This window comes from Aquila chrysaetos, chromosome 10 (assembly GCF_900496995.4).
Source record: "Aquila chrysaetos chrysaetos chromosome 10, bAquChr1.4, whole genome shotgun sequence".
NCBI lineage: Eukaryota > Metazoa > Chordata > Aves > Accipitriformes > Accipitridae > Aquila > Aquila chrysaetos.
In genome coordinates, this window is record NC_044013.1 from 23,067,666 (window position 1) to 23,086,161 (window position 18,496).

At 37.9% G+C, this 18,496-nt stretch overlaps 1 protein-coding gene across 3 annotated transcripts in view; it reads right to left on the minus strand.

Annotated features, from left to right (window-relative positions):
- Nucleotides 1–18,496, minus strand: part of CLSTN2 (calsyntenin 2) — a 421,974-nt gene that overhangs the window by 11,797 nt on the left and 391,681 nt on the right. For all 3 annotated transcript variants that reach the window (XM_030028229.1, XM_030028230.1, XM_030028231.1), the window contains exons 10-16: nt 13,062–13,228; nt 9,389–9,537; nt 7,710–7,933; nt 4,789–4,959; nt 4,012–4,157; nt 2,435–2,558; nt 624–808 (exon numbers count right to left, since the gene is read on the minus strand). In XM_030028229.1, the coding sequence (XP_029884089.1) occupies nt 624–808; nt 2,435–2,558; nt 4,012–4,157; nt 4,789–4,959; nt 7,710–7,933; nt 9,389–9,537; nt 13,062–13,228 (1,166 nt within the window). The remainder of the gene's footprint in view (nt 1–623; nt 809–2,434; nt 2,559–4,011; nt 4,158–4,788; nt 4,960–7,709; nt 7,934–9,388; nt 9,538–13,061; nt 13,229–18,496) is intronic.

Consider the following 18,496-nt stretch of genomic DNA (forward strand, 5'->3'; position numbering starts at 1 on the left):
TTAAAGAAATGGAGACAGTAGAAGAAAAGTGCCTTCTTGCTAGCCAGTGGCTGTGAGAATGTGAGCATTTATTCCACTTTTGGAAATGCTAACATGCCGGGAAAATCTGCTTTCAATCATTATGCGACTATTATATAATTCAGTAGCAAATATTCAAAAAATACTGTAACAAGAATGGAATATCAATAAGCAACATCTTTGTTAGTCAAGCTGCCAAAAGGTAACACTTCAATGTCAGTTTCTTTAAACTGCTGATCATTTACCCTCCTTTTAGTGTATTAGTGCTTACATTAAACAGTTAAAAACAAAGTAACTATATCATCTTGGGTACCTAGGGTGAAAATATGGGTGGAGAGGAAGTAGTATTGTACCCAAGAATTCTTCACCATCCTATTTAGTAATTATATATCATGCTAAATATTAAGTGCCCAATTATATATTATCATGGTATGCAGAGCTGAAAACTGAGATGGGGTCCTGAGTCTACGTACACACAACCGTTCTGCCAGGCCTAAACAAGTGTACTCTGAAAGAGGCTTAAAATTCACTGCTGAGTAAGCTACCAGCCCAGACAGTAACTCCTGGTAGTATCACAATATAACACTATGCCTCACTTATTGTACCTCCATGGGGTTGACAGTAATAGTCAGAGCAGAATCATCCCAATCCATTTCATTTTCTTTACTTCCTTCGTTGTCTGTAGAGCTGTGCTGATGAGCTGTCCGAATTCGATAGACCCCCAAGGTTATGATGAAAATGAGTATGCTCACACAGATTATGATAATGATAGTAGCCACACTTGGAACAACTGGAACAAAACATGGAAAAGGGAATGGGCTTATATTTGTGGAACAAATTACCTACAAAACACTAAACACATAGTCTATTTTTTCCCCTCAGCACCTCTTCCTTTGCATTGAGAATCAGCACAGTCACCTGCCATGTGCCTGGGATTACAGAAAGTGTTGACAAGTGCCCACCTACTAAGGCAGAGCATACACGAATGGTGTTTACAGATATCTTATAATGAGTATTATAAACCATAACTAAAAAAGTGATTATGCCTAGCACTTGTTCTTTAAGGCACTTTATTACAGAAGACAAGTAGTCAATCAGTACAGAATCAGTTAGTTTCAGAACCAGTGTTTTTGCAATAAGGTTCAGTTATGTTACCTGCATGTTGTCCCCTTCTGATTACAGCTGAGGCGTTAACCTCACTTGTGAGAAAAAGTATATCTCAAAGCTTTTATTTTCAAAGGCTTCAAACACTTGCACTGTGGATTTAAATCTCAATCTCCAAGAAATAAAATAACACATTGCCACTCAATTTGCCTGTGTTACAACCTTCCTGGGAGACTCTTGAAGATTCAACACATTTTTTCTCACTGTTCTGTTGCACTCTGAAAAGTCTCTGTCTCCACCTAGTCACAGGAAGAAATCTCCCTGAATTATATTATCAGCTCCATAATAATTAGATTAGTGGAGAAGTGCTGCCACTTTCTATGTACGTTTGCTATGCAGGTACTGCAGTTCCAGGAGCTATAGTAGTTCTGTACCCCATTTTATTGCGTTGCCCTGCCTGTAAGAATGGAACTGTGAAATCAAAAAAATATTAAAGAAGAAAGAACTAGTTTGCAATAGTTTATTTTGTAAAAATTCAGTTTCATTTTAGTTAAATGTCTGTACAAGTGTACAGCAAAATACAGTAAGTTTCTAAGCATAACTGTATATAAGTGCTTATAACTACCTACACTTTACATGAGCTTTACTTCTTTACATATGTATTATTCAGCTAAAAGGACTTCAGAATCCAGCATTTAAACAGATATCTTTGCCCTGGGTTTAACTAACTTCATTGAAAAGGCTTCAGATTTGGCTATATATTTTTAACTCATAAGTCTAAAATTTAAATTCTGTATTTAATATATACTAATGTGCCCTGCACATGGCTAGGTGGACCTATCTTCTCTCCAGAGAGCTTCAAACTGAGGCCTGTACAGCAGCTCACACAAGCACTGCAGCAATTATATATTTAAAAAATAATACAGACATATCTTCTTTTTGCTTAGAAAGGGGTGGGCAGAAAATAACATGCCATAAAAATACAGATGTACAAAGACAATATGAGCATAAATATTATCCTTCATACTAGTCAATACTAGAATCTAGACATTTTCTTAACGATGTGGTTCAGAGTACATAACCTTTAATGAAGACTTTAAAAAAGGATACCAGTTTTTAATTACAAAGTACCTCCTTGGAAAGAAAGAAGAGAATTCAGTGTTATCTTTTTTAATACCTGTGCAATGATCTCTGTGAGGTTTCACAAGCAACTATGGACTTTAGGGCTTTATTTGTTGACCAGGCTGAATCACGAGGGAAATACTGACATACCAGAATCATTGTGAGGAGTCTCTGTAAAGTCATCACGTACCTGAGTTGTGAACAGTACTTGTGCTTCCCTCAGGGTGGTGGACAGATTGGAGAAATTGTGGTTGTGCTATCATATGATTTACATGGTCCATGAAGTTGGAGTTGGAGCTGTGTAGAACATTAACCTGGCACAAGAGAAAAATAAGAGATCAGATATTAAAAAGTGCTCTGTATTCCAAGCCTGCTGGCTCCATACATTACATTGAACTATGAAGTCCATCAGCAGATAGGAACATTATTACATAGATCTTAAAGGCCAAATTCACTTTTTTTTATGCCAGTGAAAAAATACACAGGTTAATATTTTTCTCATTTCTAGCATTAAAAATGCATTCTAACTTTTCTAGCTGTAGACTATGAAGTGGCACAGAAAAGGATTTTTTTGATTTACCTGTCTGGATAAGTAGTGACTTTTTTTTCTCCATGCTAATCAGCTTTTAGATGTTCCCTGAAAGTTAGTGGGAGATTTGTCACTCTGAACACTGAGAATGTATCAAACTCATTGAGTTTAAAACCAAAACAGTAAGAGAGAATTAAAAGAGGTTTCAGTTTTTCCTGCGTCCCTACTTTCAGAGTGACTTTCTTTGAAGATACCATATTAGTTCTCTGTCCTACTAACAGTTATAAGCAAAAACCCTGAAGTCATTGTCAGGGTTCCAGAATGCTAAGGTGAAAAGAATTTTCAATACAATGTAAACATGTAAAAGCTTTCAGAACCAATTATTAAGGTTTGAGCCAATTGCTAAGAAGGTCCTGCCCTTTCCTGTAGCTACTTGGTACCTGGGTTCTAGGCTGGATAAGCTGGTTCTTCAGACTAGGTCCACGATTCCTGCTGAGGTGCATCAGCAGTAATTCTCAGTCCCTGAGCCACTGTGCTGCACTAGACTTAGTACCAGCACACATAAGCTCAAGAGAGCTATCTAAATATTCCTGTGGTAACTGACCATGTCTGGGTAGTGGATCCAAGAGAATACGACAGATGAAGTCCATCCTGCGCATTCGTTACCTGTATACTGACTTCCCTCCTCAAAGAAATCTGAAATCATGTAAATTACCAGGAATGATCTCCATCTGATGAAGAACAAATTATAAAACTTATTGTAAGGGGGTAGTGCTTGGAAAAACTGAAAAGGTGAATGCTGCAGGAAAGAAAAGTATGTCAGGTTAAGTAAAAGAATAACTGGTCTAAGGAAAATAATGAGGCTGTAATGATTTACTTTCGAGCAGGTGCATAAATCTTCAAAAAGACCTGTAGGAGATTTTACATTATGGAAAAACAACGGTGATGACCTTAGCCTCCATTCTGTTTGAACAGGAGTAATTGCCTGTGTTAGTGGAGTTCAATAGAAGGGTCGTCTCCTTACACATGCAGCAGAATAGAGAGACCCACATTGAGGAATGCCCACAGAATGCAACTTCCTATTTGAATGGAACTTAGAATTTTTACTCTATTTGATTATAGTTACCAGAATGTGTCAATCATTTTACATATTTTAAAGAAAACTCAATGTCGCTGAAGATAAGGCTAGTGCTCAGCCTCAGTGCTGGAAAAGAAAACTTGACTAAATGATTGCTTACCTCCAAGTTAAATTCATTGCTAATGTAACGTCCATTTAGCTCTGAGCACTTGACTCTGAACTTTCTGTCAAAGGTGGCAGAAGTGTACCAGTTGCGATATCGAATCTGCCGAAGAACCTCTTCATAGTTGTGCATGCTGTCCACACCTGGAATGGTGGTAGAGCAGTAATAATCTCAAGGACATGCTATGTAACAAATGCTCTATACAGTACAGAAGAAATCAAATGTTCACAGAAAATACAAAATTTGGCAGAATGATCTGAAAATGGCAGTGCATCAAATATTCCCTGATAGAGCCTCTGGCTGATACTAAATTATGTGAGAATAGTTTTTGGAAATGAATGTAGGTCCATAATGGAGAAGAACAAGTACAACAGCAAAGATTTAGAATAAATTATTTAGTAATTGAAAAAAATGGCCAATGAGTTACCAGCACTGTGCAGGAGCACTGAGGAATCCCCTCATTCCCATGTTCCACTGTGCTTGTCCACAAGAACCCCCACATTTAAAGAAAGCAGTGTTGCTATTTTCCTTATTTGGGGAGTAGCAGAAGGGATGCTGAGATCAGGACAAAGCTGTGCTGTATTCCAAAGGATAAACAGAGCACACCCAGAGATCAAGAAGTGACTATGCTTTTTGAGACACAGTCTCTCCTGGAATATTTTATGGCTAGTACATCACAGATTTCTGTCTAATTTCTTTCACATTAGTCCTTTCATTCCAGTAATGTAACTGTTGGTGGGAAGAAATAAGGGAAAGCAAAGTCCATGAACATACCATAGATTGAATATCCTGCTGTGGAATTTGTGGCATCTAGATGTTTTCCTTGAAGCTCCACATGATCTAGTTCTAAACACTCTTGTTCAGGATCTAGCTCTGCGCCAATCACCAAAATATCACAGAAATCCAAGTTGTGGAGCATTTCCTCTAATACCACTGGCTTATTGGCTGTGAACACATGGCATATTCCATGAAAAAAAGAAGAAAGAAACTAACATAAATGAGCACAGAACAGCTCATTCATTTTATGTGCTTTACATCTTGGCTTTCAATTTTTGCAAAGATGGCTGAATTGTTTTTTGGTAATATTAAATACAGCATACTTGAAGCAAATCAAAAGAGAAGTAAGTGTCTTGCCTGTTCAGGTGCTATGATGATGGAGGCCTACAAATACCTAGTGACATAGGTAGAAAATACATATAAAGGCAATCAAGAACAGTACTGGAAGTAGAAAACTGCAATTTGATCCTGGAAATAAGTTCATGTAAACAATTCTGTTTTTCAATACTGTATTGATACCAGGTTGGTATCACACATTCATTCTTTGCTCAAGGAAAACCAAACTGGAAAAATACATGTCAAACATATCTACACTTGGATGATTCTCTCAGTTAGTTACTCTAGGGCCCATAGAGAATTTGCATTACAAAGAGCGTGGCCATCTATCAAAGATATCATAAATGGCAAGATCCTGTGTTGTGTGGCTTGGAGAAATTGAGTTGTGAACTGACTGTCCTTCAGTACGTACAATTAAAAAAAATAATTCTGTTGCTGGAAAGAGTAGCATATCGATTTAATATTTTAATTCTCTGGCCAACTTAACACAGAGTGTCTGGCAAGACTGCATAACCAGCTCCCTGAGGGTACCGTAGACACAGAGACTGCAATCTTGGAACTCCGTGCCCATTTTGCAAATTTAATTTTAGGGGGTGTGTGGGGCAGGAAGGCACAGACAGAAAAGCCTTATGCCCTGGATTCCCAACTCCTGGTACAGTGAATTTGGGTATCATCTGAACTCTAGGTACAGCTTTAACTTACTTACTTATCCAAAAAATGCAGATTCAACTCAGATTTGCAGGATAGGCAAATCCGAATATTTCTAAGGCTGATTGAGTTGGACTGTTTCATGGGAAGCTGTGAGAGATAGGCAAGAGCTGGGCTGCAGAGCTAGGGAAAAGCCTGAACTGGTCAGCTTTACTGCTCTGGCTGTCAGTGGGCAAACAGGAAATGTACGGGAAGCAATTTTACCTATTGGTGGGGTCCCACTGATTTCTCTACTGAAGCAGGACAAGCAGCAACATACTGTCATTCCAGGGGCCCTCTTGTGGGTAAATGAGACCTCAGAGCCATAGTCATGCTGCTGCCTGTGGCAACTGTCTGATCTGCCTTTGATGAGAGACAGACCTAATTGGTCCTGTGACTGGGAATACACAGTGACTAAATCATCAGCCTTCTCAGCCTTGCCATGTGCATCTCTGCTACAGTCATGATTGATGATCAGGTTATGTGAATTCCGAATAAGTGGAAAAATAGCTATAGGTAGATATAGGTCAAGATGTATAGCTGTCTTTGCCTTTGTCAGATAATATCTGGGCTGTGAGAAATAATGATTCAAGCTTGTAAGGCAGGAATTGAGACTTAGAATTCAACAATCTTTTGCAAAACACAATTATTCCCAAAGCCAATTATTAGCTGTCCTTTTTAACCACTCTTAGTGGAAATAAGCAAGAGATGGCACATTAGGAAGTGCCTGACTTTCAAGGAATTAAACAGTAGTTTAAGAAATGCTGCTATGGTCCTTTTCAAGGTGAGACTCAGGCTTTTTAGGTTACAAGGTGCTACAACAGTAATTATGTCAATAATTGTATTGGGAAAAATTGGGGTAGATGAAATTTATGAACTGAACTGGAGGGCAGTAGTTCCTAATTCACTGAACAGTTTTGAAGATGTCATAACATTTAGGGACATGGACTGTCATACATGTATTTTATCTTAAGTGATGGATAATGAGCACTCTTTTCTATGCAGGAATTCATTTTTTTTACATATATTAATTGCATGCAGTTGATATTATGATATGATACACTTTGCAGCATTCAGAGGACAGATGCAGTTTCAGGCAAGTGATAAGCAGCATTATTACAGAGCACGGCTTCAGGGAATCCATGCCCCTACACTTGTACATCATTAGTGATTTTGCCTTTTCAAGAGATGTACATCTAGTCACTGCTTATTCTAGTCCAACAAATATTGTTTGGAATGATTCCTCAGATTACTAGGTTTTTCATTTACCTTGTACACAAACATCCAAAAGGAAGATTCCTTTATAGACAATTTTAAACCTTATTTATACTTTTGAACATTCACCTAGTGTCAAATAATAATACACACATTGCTCAGCATTACAATAAACTGTCATCATTGAAAAAAATCTTTGCAAATTATTTACATTATATAGGTGGGAAACTGAGGCACAATATTACTCTCTCAAGTGTCACCCACAAGTAAGTCGCAGAGCTGGAAACATAAGAACAGACTAAAACTCCAGCTATTAGTCAATTATTGCTTTCCACTTTATCAGTACGATTAACAAAATTCTGTTACAAATAGAGACAATCTAATGAAAATATGTTATTCAACGGAATATGTAAAGAAGAGAGGAAAGGAATTATTCTGAAGTAGGCAAGACACTAAAATGGAAAAGCTGCTTTTTTTGAAGCACATACTGATCTATCACTATTTAACACATATTTCAATGTGTTTAATTGAATGTCTTCAGTAAGGCATTATTGCTGCTTAATGTTGCCTAAATTAAGTGAAGTGGCTTCCTTTGTGTTACCTGTTTGCACTATCCTTTAAAAAAACGTGAGGGGTCACGTGACAGAGTAAGTGATAATATTTAAAAGAAATCCACAAACCTCTATCATGTTCTTTTAAGTCCACTGGATGCTCCTTTTTAGTGACCGTGCTGACAATTCTGATGTCAGGTAACAAAATAACACCTCTTTCACTTTCAAATTGCGCTGCTGGTCTAGCAAAGTGGTCCATCCCACTTATTGTAATCTTGGGCTCATTGGCCTGAAATACCATTACATACGCATCTATATCTGGGATACTAATGCAGACATCTTCACCAAAACATCTGAAAAATATATTATTCATTAACTGCATGTAACACATTGCACATCAGAGGTGTGTGGCACTTGCACTGCCCAAAACCCACCTGATGGCTCTCATCCTTTTGTATTGTTTCGTATCAGTCTATTTCATACTTTGACACTGCCACACGTAAGGACAGGCATCTGTACCACCATGTACATAGGCCAGCAGTGACAGTAACAACTCGGTTCCTCTCATCCCCTCCCACATTTACAACACTGAAATTATGTAGGGACAGCTTAGCAAACAAATTCATGACAAGCTCAGTCTTTGGTAAGGTCACTACGAGAATAATATTTTGATGTTTAACTGACATTTAACAAAGTACTGAATGGTTAAAAAAAATAAAGTTAATTAGATGATAACAACTAACTTTAGTAAACTTAGCATGAAATTCTCAAAGCGATATCTAATGCATATAATATGGCTATCTTGTCATGTGTGAAAAAAAGGGCCTAATTATCCATTTAAATTGGACCCATCATGAACTCATTCTGGCACCCCCCCAGTATTTACTGGGGACAAAAGGGGCCTATATTAGCATTTTCATCTGAATCAGCACTGTGCTTTGGAAGTGAATCTCCTGACAAACTCTACCTCACTTCATCTTGGCACAGGGCTTGGGCCAGCCTTGGAGTGTGCAAACTGGACTGCTTCCAGTGAAACTACATCAGAAGATGCTCTCCAAACACTTAGTGTGGTCAGCCCACAGTACTAGACTAAACCTAGTACTTAGTAAGAACTGTACGCGCAGTAGATGAGAGTTCATAGAAATGATGGTTATTTTTACTCTGAAGATTTGCTTTCACTGCACTGTACAACTTGTAACAGAGATGTACCCCAGGGGAGCTCAGGAGTGGCAGATGGCTCTTTGATTATGTAGAACTGTAAATATTATTGTGCAGGTTCTGTCACTACTGTTGCATGCAAATGAAAGGACACGGGTTTCTGTTTAACACCCAACACTAGTACTTCAGTGTTGACAGCCATATAAGGATACAGACAGACAAAGAATATTTCAAGCATAGCTACAAATACTGTTCTTGCAGCTATGCCGGCTGTTAGATGTAATAGGCCTGCTTTAAAAAGTCATGGCTCTAGATATCTCAGAAGAAACTATAACTTTTTAAAATGAACACTAAAATAAGAATGCAATAAATGCAAGTACTGTTCAGTCCAAACTGTATGCTCCAAACTATAAATAGAATGCAAGTAAATTACAATAACAAGAAAAGTTTCTTAAAAGGACAATATCAAACGAAAACCACAACATAAATCAGTATAAAAGTAAATGAAATTCATCCTTTATGCTCAATAACATGAAAGTACAATATACCAATGTAATTTAGCCCAAATTCCTCTTTTTACATGTCCAAAGAAAAAAGTCAATCATTAAAAATATTCCTAATCTAATCAGTTCAGCTGAAGTATAACTTACTGGACTTTAGATGAGACTTTGAGACGTCTTACGCCTGCAGTAGGAAACTGTCTAGAGTTGATGTATGAGACCTTTCGGAGAGCTTGATTTATATTCTCAATGTCATCTCCTTCCATGACAAGGACTGACTGGGAAGGGTTGAAGTGATACTAGGGGAAAGGCATACAATTAGTATTTAAGGTACCAGGTACAGAGTACAAAATAAGACATTTTTAAGGAATGTCGCACAGATGTAAGTTTAAAATCTAATGATTTAAGAAAAAAAAATTCTTAGTAGCTATTGTTGGCTGAATCCACATGTTGTTCCCCAAAACATGTACTCGTATCAGTCATCTAGTTTGTATCTGAATAACTACTATTATAATTAATTTTATAGTAAACTAATCCCAATTTGCTCCACTTTGCCCAGCCTTATCAACTTTGCTGATACTATTTCTGCAGCTGTAAAGTTCAAAAACTTAACTTATTGTCATCATTATTATTACAATGTAATTTTATTAGATTAAACACATCCCCCATGTAAAAATATTGGCTTAAACCAGAGTAGCATGCAGAAGCATATTTTTCCTGTTTTCTGTTTAGTTTTACCCTGGCCTATCTTTCTGAGATATATTTCAACATGAATGAACAAAACAATTATAACATTTGCCTCCTACATCTTCATTAATGTCAGACACAATAAAGGGGATTCTCCTTTCTCTGTCTCATGATCAATAAGGGTGTCATGATTTAAGACGGAGCTGCTACTTGCACAAAGCCAGCTGCTCATTTGAGCCAACAAACCTTGCAAAGTCAATGGCTATTCTTGTAGCCCTGATCCTTCTCTAGTCCACTGCATTGAACACAATACAGTCTTGCTGACCAAGAAACATTGCTACTGTATTCACATAGCAAATGATTGATTTTATCTTCATCATAATTCATGCCGATTCCATTTTTTTGTCTGTTAATTGGTTCAGCAAACCATCCGCATTGCAGAGAAAACCAGATTAACTCCCTTGATTTTGTACCCTACTGTTGTCAGCACAAAACACAAAGAAATGCACCCTTCTCTCACATGCAGTCCCTTCCCAAAGCTAGATATTGATTATATGAACATGTTCTATTATATACAGACAATGGTGGTCTACACTTCCTTACAATGAGAAGGGTTAAAAAGCAAGAGCAAATAGACTGTGAAGAACAGAATAAAGCACAGGGTCCTCTGTTGAACAGAACACTGAGGACTGGATTTAAAGCTTGTGCAGGAAGGTCATAACACACTGAAGGGTATTTTTTAACAAAGAGGAGGACTAACATGAGTCACAGCCTGCATACACTTCTTTTTCCTTTCTGTAAGCTAGCAGTAGTAGAGAATAAAATTAGCAAAAGGAGACTCTAGCTAGCTAGTTAACTTAATAGCTCAGCTGCCAGAACAGCTGGAATACTGCCAAAGGGACTGGAGAAAGCCCTCGTCTGAGCCATTTTTGTCTTTCTCATTAAAAAAGGCTAAAAATAGCAACAGTTTAGATACTGTTTCTGAGAGGTGTTACAGATATCTGAAAATTAGGCTGCAGACAAAAAAAGTCCAACACTACTGTGTCAGAAACTGTACTTCAGCTGCATTGCTCTTTCTTAGGTGGCTAAAGAGTGAAGTTTCATGAATCCAAACTGCCCAGCAGAATCACCTTCCAACATCAGTTTGCCAACATTGAATCTGCTAAGCGCCAGGTAAATAGCCACACAGAACCTATCATCTGTGCAACTGTCATGCACACTTGTCTGAGCTCAGGTATGTTTATTTTTGACACCAGAAACCCTTTCTTTTTATTAATCTTCTGTTCAAGGTCAGGTGCCAACTGTTCTGCTTTCATCTGAGCCTCTTCCTGTCAGCCCCAATAAGAAACCCTACCACAATCTGTCTCTGACTGCTTCTTTCATTTTTGTCTTCTGCTGTTTTACTGACTGTTGAACTTGCTGAGGAAGTAAAAATGAAAACAGTAACTTTAAAAAAACACTATACCTCATCTGTATTTAGGAAAATGAAAATGTTTTGAAGTTTGGTGAAAGAAAGAAAAGGCAGAAAATGATCCCTCACCTTCATTTTCCCCACTGCACTGCTAGTACAGTAAGGAAGCCAATCACCCATGCTGGAGCAGCAGTGGGTGGTATAACAGCGATTTTTCCAAGCCCATGAAACAAGGCTATTCAAATATTGTCAAGCTTCAGAGTGTGACAATAGGGGAGGAATCACTATGCTTATAAGCACCATGGACCAAATGTACACTGCTTTAAATCATGTAAAATCCCAGCAAAGAACTTACTGGTAGGCATATACACTTGCGTTCCAGAAAACCCTACCTGTTCTTTGTATGCATTGTCTTTTAAAAATAGTTTTTACTCATAAGTGTGTCGTTTTGCTGGGAGAAGCAACAATGTGAAATTCTTAATGATGTCCTTGGTAGGATGAAGAAAACAAAATTCTTTGGGGTGTTTTGCTCACATGTAAAAGCTAGAGCTAGCAAAATGCCTCCTTACATTTGCACTTCCAATTTTCATTTTTACCCTTGTTTTCAGAAAACGTATCAGTTATACTACACCACTGCAACTTATTACCTAGACAGACATTTGAGTGTACTTCAGGTCAGTCTCCTATCTTGTACAATGAAAAAGTTTAGCTAATAAAATGTAGTGCATGGCACTTCTACTGCATGCTCTAGGTCAAGGGTTACAGCACCATCCTCCTCCCCACTGAAAAACAACACATGAAAAAAACCCCTGTACAGTTTCACGGGATGCATAGTCTGCAGCCAGAGTATCCTTCCAGTTTGAATTTGAAGCTCAGCTCCTTTGGAAGATGGTATTGTGATTTGTGTGCTAGGAAACAGCTTAACAGTGTGTTTAACAGTGTGTTTACACATTAGGCAGAAGAACACCTGTCATCTAATAATGGTATCAGTAAAGGGAAAACTGACAATGCATCTCATGTAAGCATTATAGAAGTTATAGTCAAGATCTTATATGTATCCAAAAGAACAGAACTTGTCTTAATGAATGCAAAGCAATCTGGCCACTACATCAACTGAAACAGGATTTCCCTCTGTTGTTCTCCACTCTTAGAAAAAGTGTTACAATATCAGTAAAGATAGTCATATGCATAATGAAGATGGATAATGATTTATATGCAAATGTAAAATTTTCTTTTCTTGACTTTAGGTTTTTTTATTGTCCAATTTTCATGGCCCATAATATTTTCCTCTTGGAACACACTCTGAATTTTTCAATACTATTGCATTGGCACTTCTTTTGGAGTTGCCTCTAGATGAAAGATATTCCACTTATGTTTTCCATTGCTTTAAAGCTACTTGAGATCAAAATTCATTAATTCTTTGGAATTATATCTATTTCTGTAAAGCTACCAAAATAAGCATGAGAACACGACCTGGCAATTCTTCTAGACTCTGAAATATCAGCAGTGCCTTACTTTCTGAGCATCTAGCTTTGCAATAATGGAAATATTTTTCTTTGCAGTATCACAGCTCTTCTACTGTTCTGCTTTTTCTTTGCACAACTTTATGGGAAATTACATTGCTTCTGGGAGTGCATTTGTTACTATGTGTACTCTACTTTGGGCTCTCCACTTCATAAATCAGCTCTAAATTTTTATCAAAGATTATGTCAGTTCATCCCTCACCTTTATTCCTTGGCCAAGACTCTCAAGAGAATTAATATCCAGACCTTCCTTGCAGGCCTGCAAACAGGAAATCACTTTCTGACTCTCAATTTTGCCTGGCCGGATAGTGAGACTAGCCAGGCTGCCGTGGAAATACTGAGCAAATCTGGGCTTGGTGACTTCACCTCCTGCAAGAAAGAATATAAAATGATTATTGATACCAATGTGCAAACCACACATCTAATAATTCACTTTCTGTTTTAACACATTTAAAGAATTTATATCCATTTTAGCCAAGTATATTTGAGATCCCATTTATTGTGATAAGTGGAATTGCTTTGTGGGTTGTTGGGTGGTACCTAGTAGCAGCCTGTCTTTAAGATTCTTGTCAGTGGTTTTCCAGTACTGTATTCAGGTGTTTATAAAGCTGTGATAACATACTCTGAGATGAAACATAGCTTCCAAAACCTGTGTCCAAGGAAGCACAGAATTTTTAAAAATGAATTGATGAGGTTATTGAAGTGATCAAACATGATTTTTTAAAAAAAAATTTAAGGTCTAATGATTATTTATACAGAAACTGTACTTGCACTTTTTCTATTACAAGATCACTTACACTGTCTTTGCCTTTCTCCTCCAAAAAAACATACTACCTGAAGTTCTCAGATGTGCTAAGAGTCTTGGCTATGTGTAAGCAAACTGCCACACTCTCTACAAACAGTTGTCTCTAAGGATATGGTGGAAATTCACAGCAGTGAATGCAGGCCAACGCACAGCCCTATGCTAAAAGGCTTATAGTGCTTCCTTTACCCAAGGCAGCTCATTTGGTGCCGTATCGGGTCTTGTCACTGTATGTTGCATTAGGCCCTCTAGCTATGCTCTATTCAGTTTCACTCTAGGCAGCTTAGGAAGACTGATCTTTAGGAGTTGTCAATAAAATGTGATTATGTACTGCCTGCACCAGTGATCATAGCATCTAAATTACTCTTGGGTTATTTAGTGATTTACCTGTCCTCCTCTAGGAGAATTTTTAGAGCTTGTCTTTCCTGCAAGTGCTAGCTGTATCAGTGCACGTGAATTACTGCCTACCTTGAGCCTGAGAGGACTAAGAGAGCCATGCAACAGTGAAGCCATGCAAACTAATTGGATTAGAAGTTGATGAGCTGTTGTAATTGGTAGATAACTCCTCTCTACAGTGTTTGTAGCGTTAGTATCAACCAACCTATTTCTGCCAGGCAAGCTAGCTCAAGCTTGAACTTTAACTTGAAGGTTTGTGTGTGGATTGGGGTTAGGATAGGGATGAAGTGGCAAATTTTCTTTAGGCTGATGTTGCTACCTAAAAGCCTGAAAAACATCACTTCTAGTCAGTGCAGTATGAGCACTATGAAGAAGACTTGTTATTTTATATAGTGAAGAAAATACACAATGGTCTACTGAGAGAAATGAAGGTGTCTAAGCAGGCTGTTTCTTCATAAAAGTAGATAGGTTTTGTTCTTTTTTGTTAACATTGCAGCACAAACTGCCTCTCTTTTTACCCCAAAGAAAGATCCTCAAGGAGAGATTATTCTTCTCCACTCTTCCATTCATTTGTCCATTTTACAGAAAACTTCCTCTGGGCAGAATTTTCTTGAGGTTTCATAGAAACTTTAATGTATGCAGCAGCTAAAGTGCAGGATTAGTTTGTACTGTAATTTTCTCCTTTCTGTTACTTACCAAGACAATTCCTTGGTAAATAGTGCATTATGGGGACATTGGCTTTTCAGCAAAAATGTTGTTATACTTACCTGTTTACATTGTCTTTAAAAGCACATGTTGCCACTAATATAGCAGCAATGTATCTGGACAGAAAAAGGTAAGCCAAATTAAAAAAAAAAATATATGCAAACCTCTCCCTAAAAAGGAGACAAAGAGAGAAAACCAGGTAAGAACTTACAGAAGAAGAAGGGAATCACATTGTGCTTTGAAGCTTCAAATTCTCATATCCCTAACATAATTCTGAAGACAGCAAGTGCCAAGGCTAAACCACCAACACTAATCCTGGAGCTTTGAAATTTAGAAACCTATGGTAAGTCTGCCAGTAGATCTTAATAGTTCTGAGGAGATGCAAAATAAGAAGCAGTCTCAGTTAAGTTAATGTATTTAAATGTGAAACTAGCTCATTAAAATGTATAAAGGACTAGACGAGAAGCTAGAACAATGAATTCAGTGCTGTGGCTATGCCTGAGAGAAACAAGCAGGATAAACCAGTTGAAGTAAAGCTATAGAGCAACATGACTGGTGCTTACATCCATGACTAGGAATTTCATGTTTGGATTTTTTTTTTAAATCATTTTCTTTTTTTGATTGATTCGGTTCTTTCACTTTGGACTAGTTCTTCTCTGGTGTCATCGACAAAGCACTTACAATTACATTACTAGGTCATTTACAATGATACAATAATTGCCCATCTGCAAGTACAGGCACTACAAAAACAGTGAGTATTTGAAGAACGGGCTTGTGTACTTACCCTGTTCACAGGACTAAGGTTGGGTTTTGTGCAGATATATAGATTGATTTTGGACCATAAAGGAGGTGATGTAATCTTTGTTCTGGAGATGCTATCAACTGCTATGTAAAAAAAGCAAGTATTTCAAGAATATGCAAGTGAAAAATAGCTGGGACTAGCTAGTCTCACATTGTGTCACTAGAGAAAATCTGCAAAACTATGACCATGGTTACGACAGGGTGATTCAGGCTGGGACAACTGCACTAGAACAACTGATAGCAGAATCTGAAGAGACACCGAGGGATGATACAGTCTGTCCCCTAGCCCCAAGACAAGAACAACTGTACTTAATTCATTCTTGATAATTGCCTGAGCTGTTCTAAACTCTTCGGAAGACAGAAGCTCCCCAAGCAATCCACTCTAATGACCACTGACCCCTGGAGTTAGTTGGAAGTTTATTCCTAATAGGGAATGTGAGCTGTCAAAATATGCTATGTCTTCTCTTTTCCTTTGCCAGGCTAAACACAGCCTTTTCTTTACATCGTCTACCTAACACTGTAGACTATGATCATCCCTGTTGCTTTTCCTCGAACTCCTGGTATTATCTGAAGTACTAACCATAACCCAGCGTTCTTCTCAACATTATACGTGGTTTACATAGGACATGCCTGTCAATCCAGGACAGCGTGAATACCAGCTTTTTCCACATGAAAAAAACATGAGCACTGAAAGAGAGAATAGTATCTCACACTTTATTAGAAAAAATAGACTGTTAAATAAGCCTTCCATAAGCACCTTTTACCAGAGTTAAAGACAAAATTATATACCTGCCAACTGTATTCTTGAAGGTGAACAGAAGTCATTATATCTGACTCTTATCACAGCTGCTTGTAATTGCAGCATGTTGACATTTTGATATTCTTCTACCTCAGCATTTCAGAATCTTCTCAGCTCAGTGGAGTATGTTGGCTTGCTGATGTGTTTCATTTGCCTGTAATTATTAGATTGCAAATGGACAAAAATCCAATGCAATAAAATCAGGAAGCAAAAACCAAAACTCTCCTAAAATTGAAGGAATGGCCTAAAGCCAATCTGCTACAATCCTGCATTCTAGCTTTGATAAAAGGAATTACTTGGAATATAGTTTTTCAATCTCAAAAAATTTAAGAAGAAAAAACTGTCAGAATAAATTGAAACGCCTCAGCAGTTGGCTGTTTTACTCCTGTCTGTATCAGTGTTTTATTCATGCTTGGTTCTACTATATTAGTGTGTTTGAATGTTGTCTTTCCTTCTGCTTCTGCAAACTAATATTCTTCAAGTATGTGATCTCAGCTTCTCAGTGGGTGCAAATTTAGCCCAGGATAGCCAATCTCCAAGTCCTAGTCACTCTAAATTTCTTAGCTCTCAAGATTAGATGAGTATGAATATATTTAATCCACCATGAAAATGGCAATTCTGTAGATGTTAAAGCACAGTGCATAATTGTAGCTAATGCTGATAGTAACATTTTTACAGAATATTATCCAAATTCTTCTAAATACTAATCTTTTCAAATAGAGATCCTTTGACCCTCAGCATGATACATTTCATGCCTGTGCAGCTCCACATGCAGCTGATAGGCAGCTCAGAGCCACTGACTTCATTGGGCAGGAGGAATGCTCAGTTCCATTGTCTGAATTTGACTCATCACTGAAATTACCACATGCTAAGAAACAACTGAGGAAAAGACATAAGCTACTCCCAAAAGCTCTTACTGCTTTAAGATACTTTGAACTTACCTCTTGGTTCTGACACCAAACTGAGCCTAAGTAACAATATTTTTGAGATAATGAGGAAGACCTAAATAGATTACACAAGCCTCTGGAGCAACAATTCAAAGAACAAAGTGGATCTCCAGTGATGATGGTCTTGAGGTAATCCAAGTGTCCTAAAATTTTTTCTACTTCCCAATGTCATGGTGCGGTGAAAAATAAAAGTGTTCTGTAACACAGTATCTTCCAGTTTCTACCCAGAGGTCATGCCATCCAGTTAACCTAGATTGCCTCAGCAAGTTTCATGGGATTTTTTGCTGTCAGGGTCTTTTTGCCGTTTCTTACAAGTGAGATATAGCTCATCTCCACTATGATGTTTAGCATCAAGACCTGAGAGAATAAGAAAACCTACTCCTCAACTGTGTTACATGTTGTATTTCACTTAGCTCTATGTTTATTGATTACTATGGATTAATATACTGTGAGTGCTAATTCTTGGGGGATAGTTAAGTAGTTAAGACTTAGCTGAATGGTGCAACCAACAAAGGAAAATGGAACCTTCCCTACTGTCAGTCAGGGAATTAGGTTGATGTCTGTAACACAAAAAAAGACTGAAACGACACTATTGAACAACATCACCTAGTCTCATTACAGACCCTTGCATGACATATTTTTGAAGCTACTGCGTTTTTTTCACTTCTTTAAATATAACTGTTGTGGTCACCATCACAGTTGTGAGGCAACACAGGCCACAGTGTTATTCAGACCTTGGTAATAAAATTGTGCATTGCTTTTTCCACCTGACCCAGCACTCACATCCACTCCCAAAGTCTGGTAGATAAAGTAGGATGGATGTTGGCTTTTTGGCATTAATTCAATCCTTGTAATGGGAAGATGGTGTCAACAGACTGTGGGAGGCATCCAGAGGAACTGTTGACATACATAATTATTCATTACAATGCTGTTCACTGCTTAGTCATTGTCCAAATAAAATAATAACTGTTTTCTGGACTGGGATTCTTCTTCTTCTATGCTGGTTCTGATCTGTTCTGCCTGGAACTCTATCAATGCAGAGCAAGTAAGGCAGCTCAGGCACTAGGGGCAGAGAGGCCCTCTCACCAGAACTTGACCCAGGGTCGCCTCAATAAAGTCTTTCTGAGTTGCTTTCCTTTTCTGCTGAGCGTGAATGCTGGTGGAGGTGAACAAGTACAGCACACACC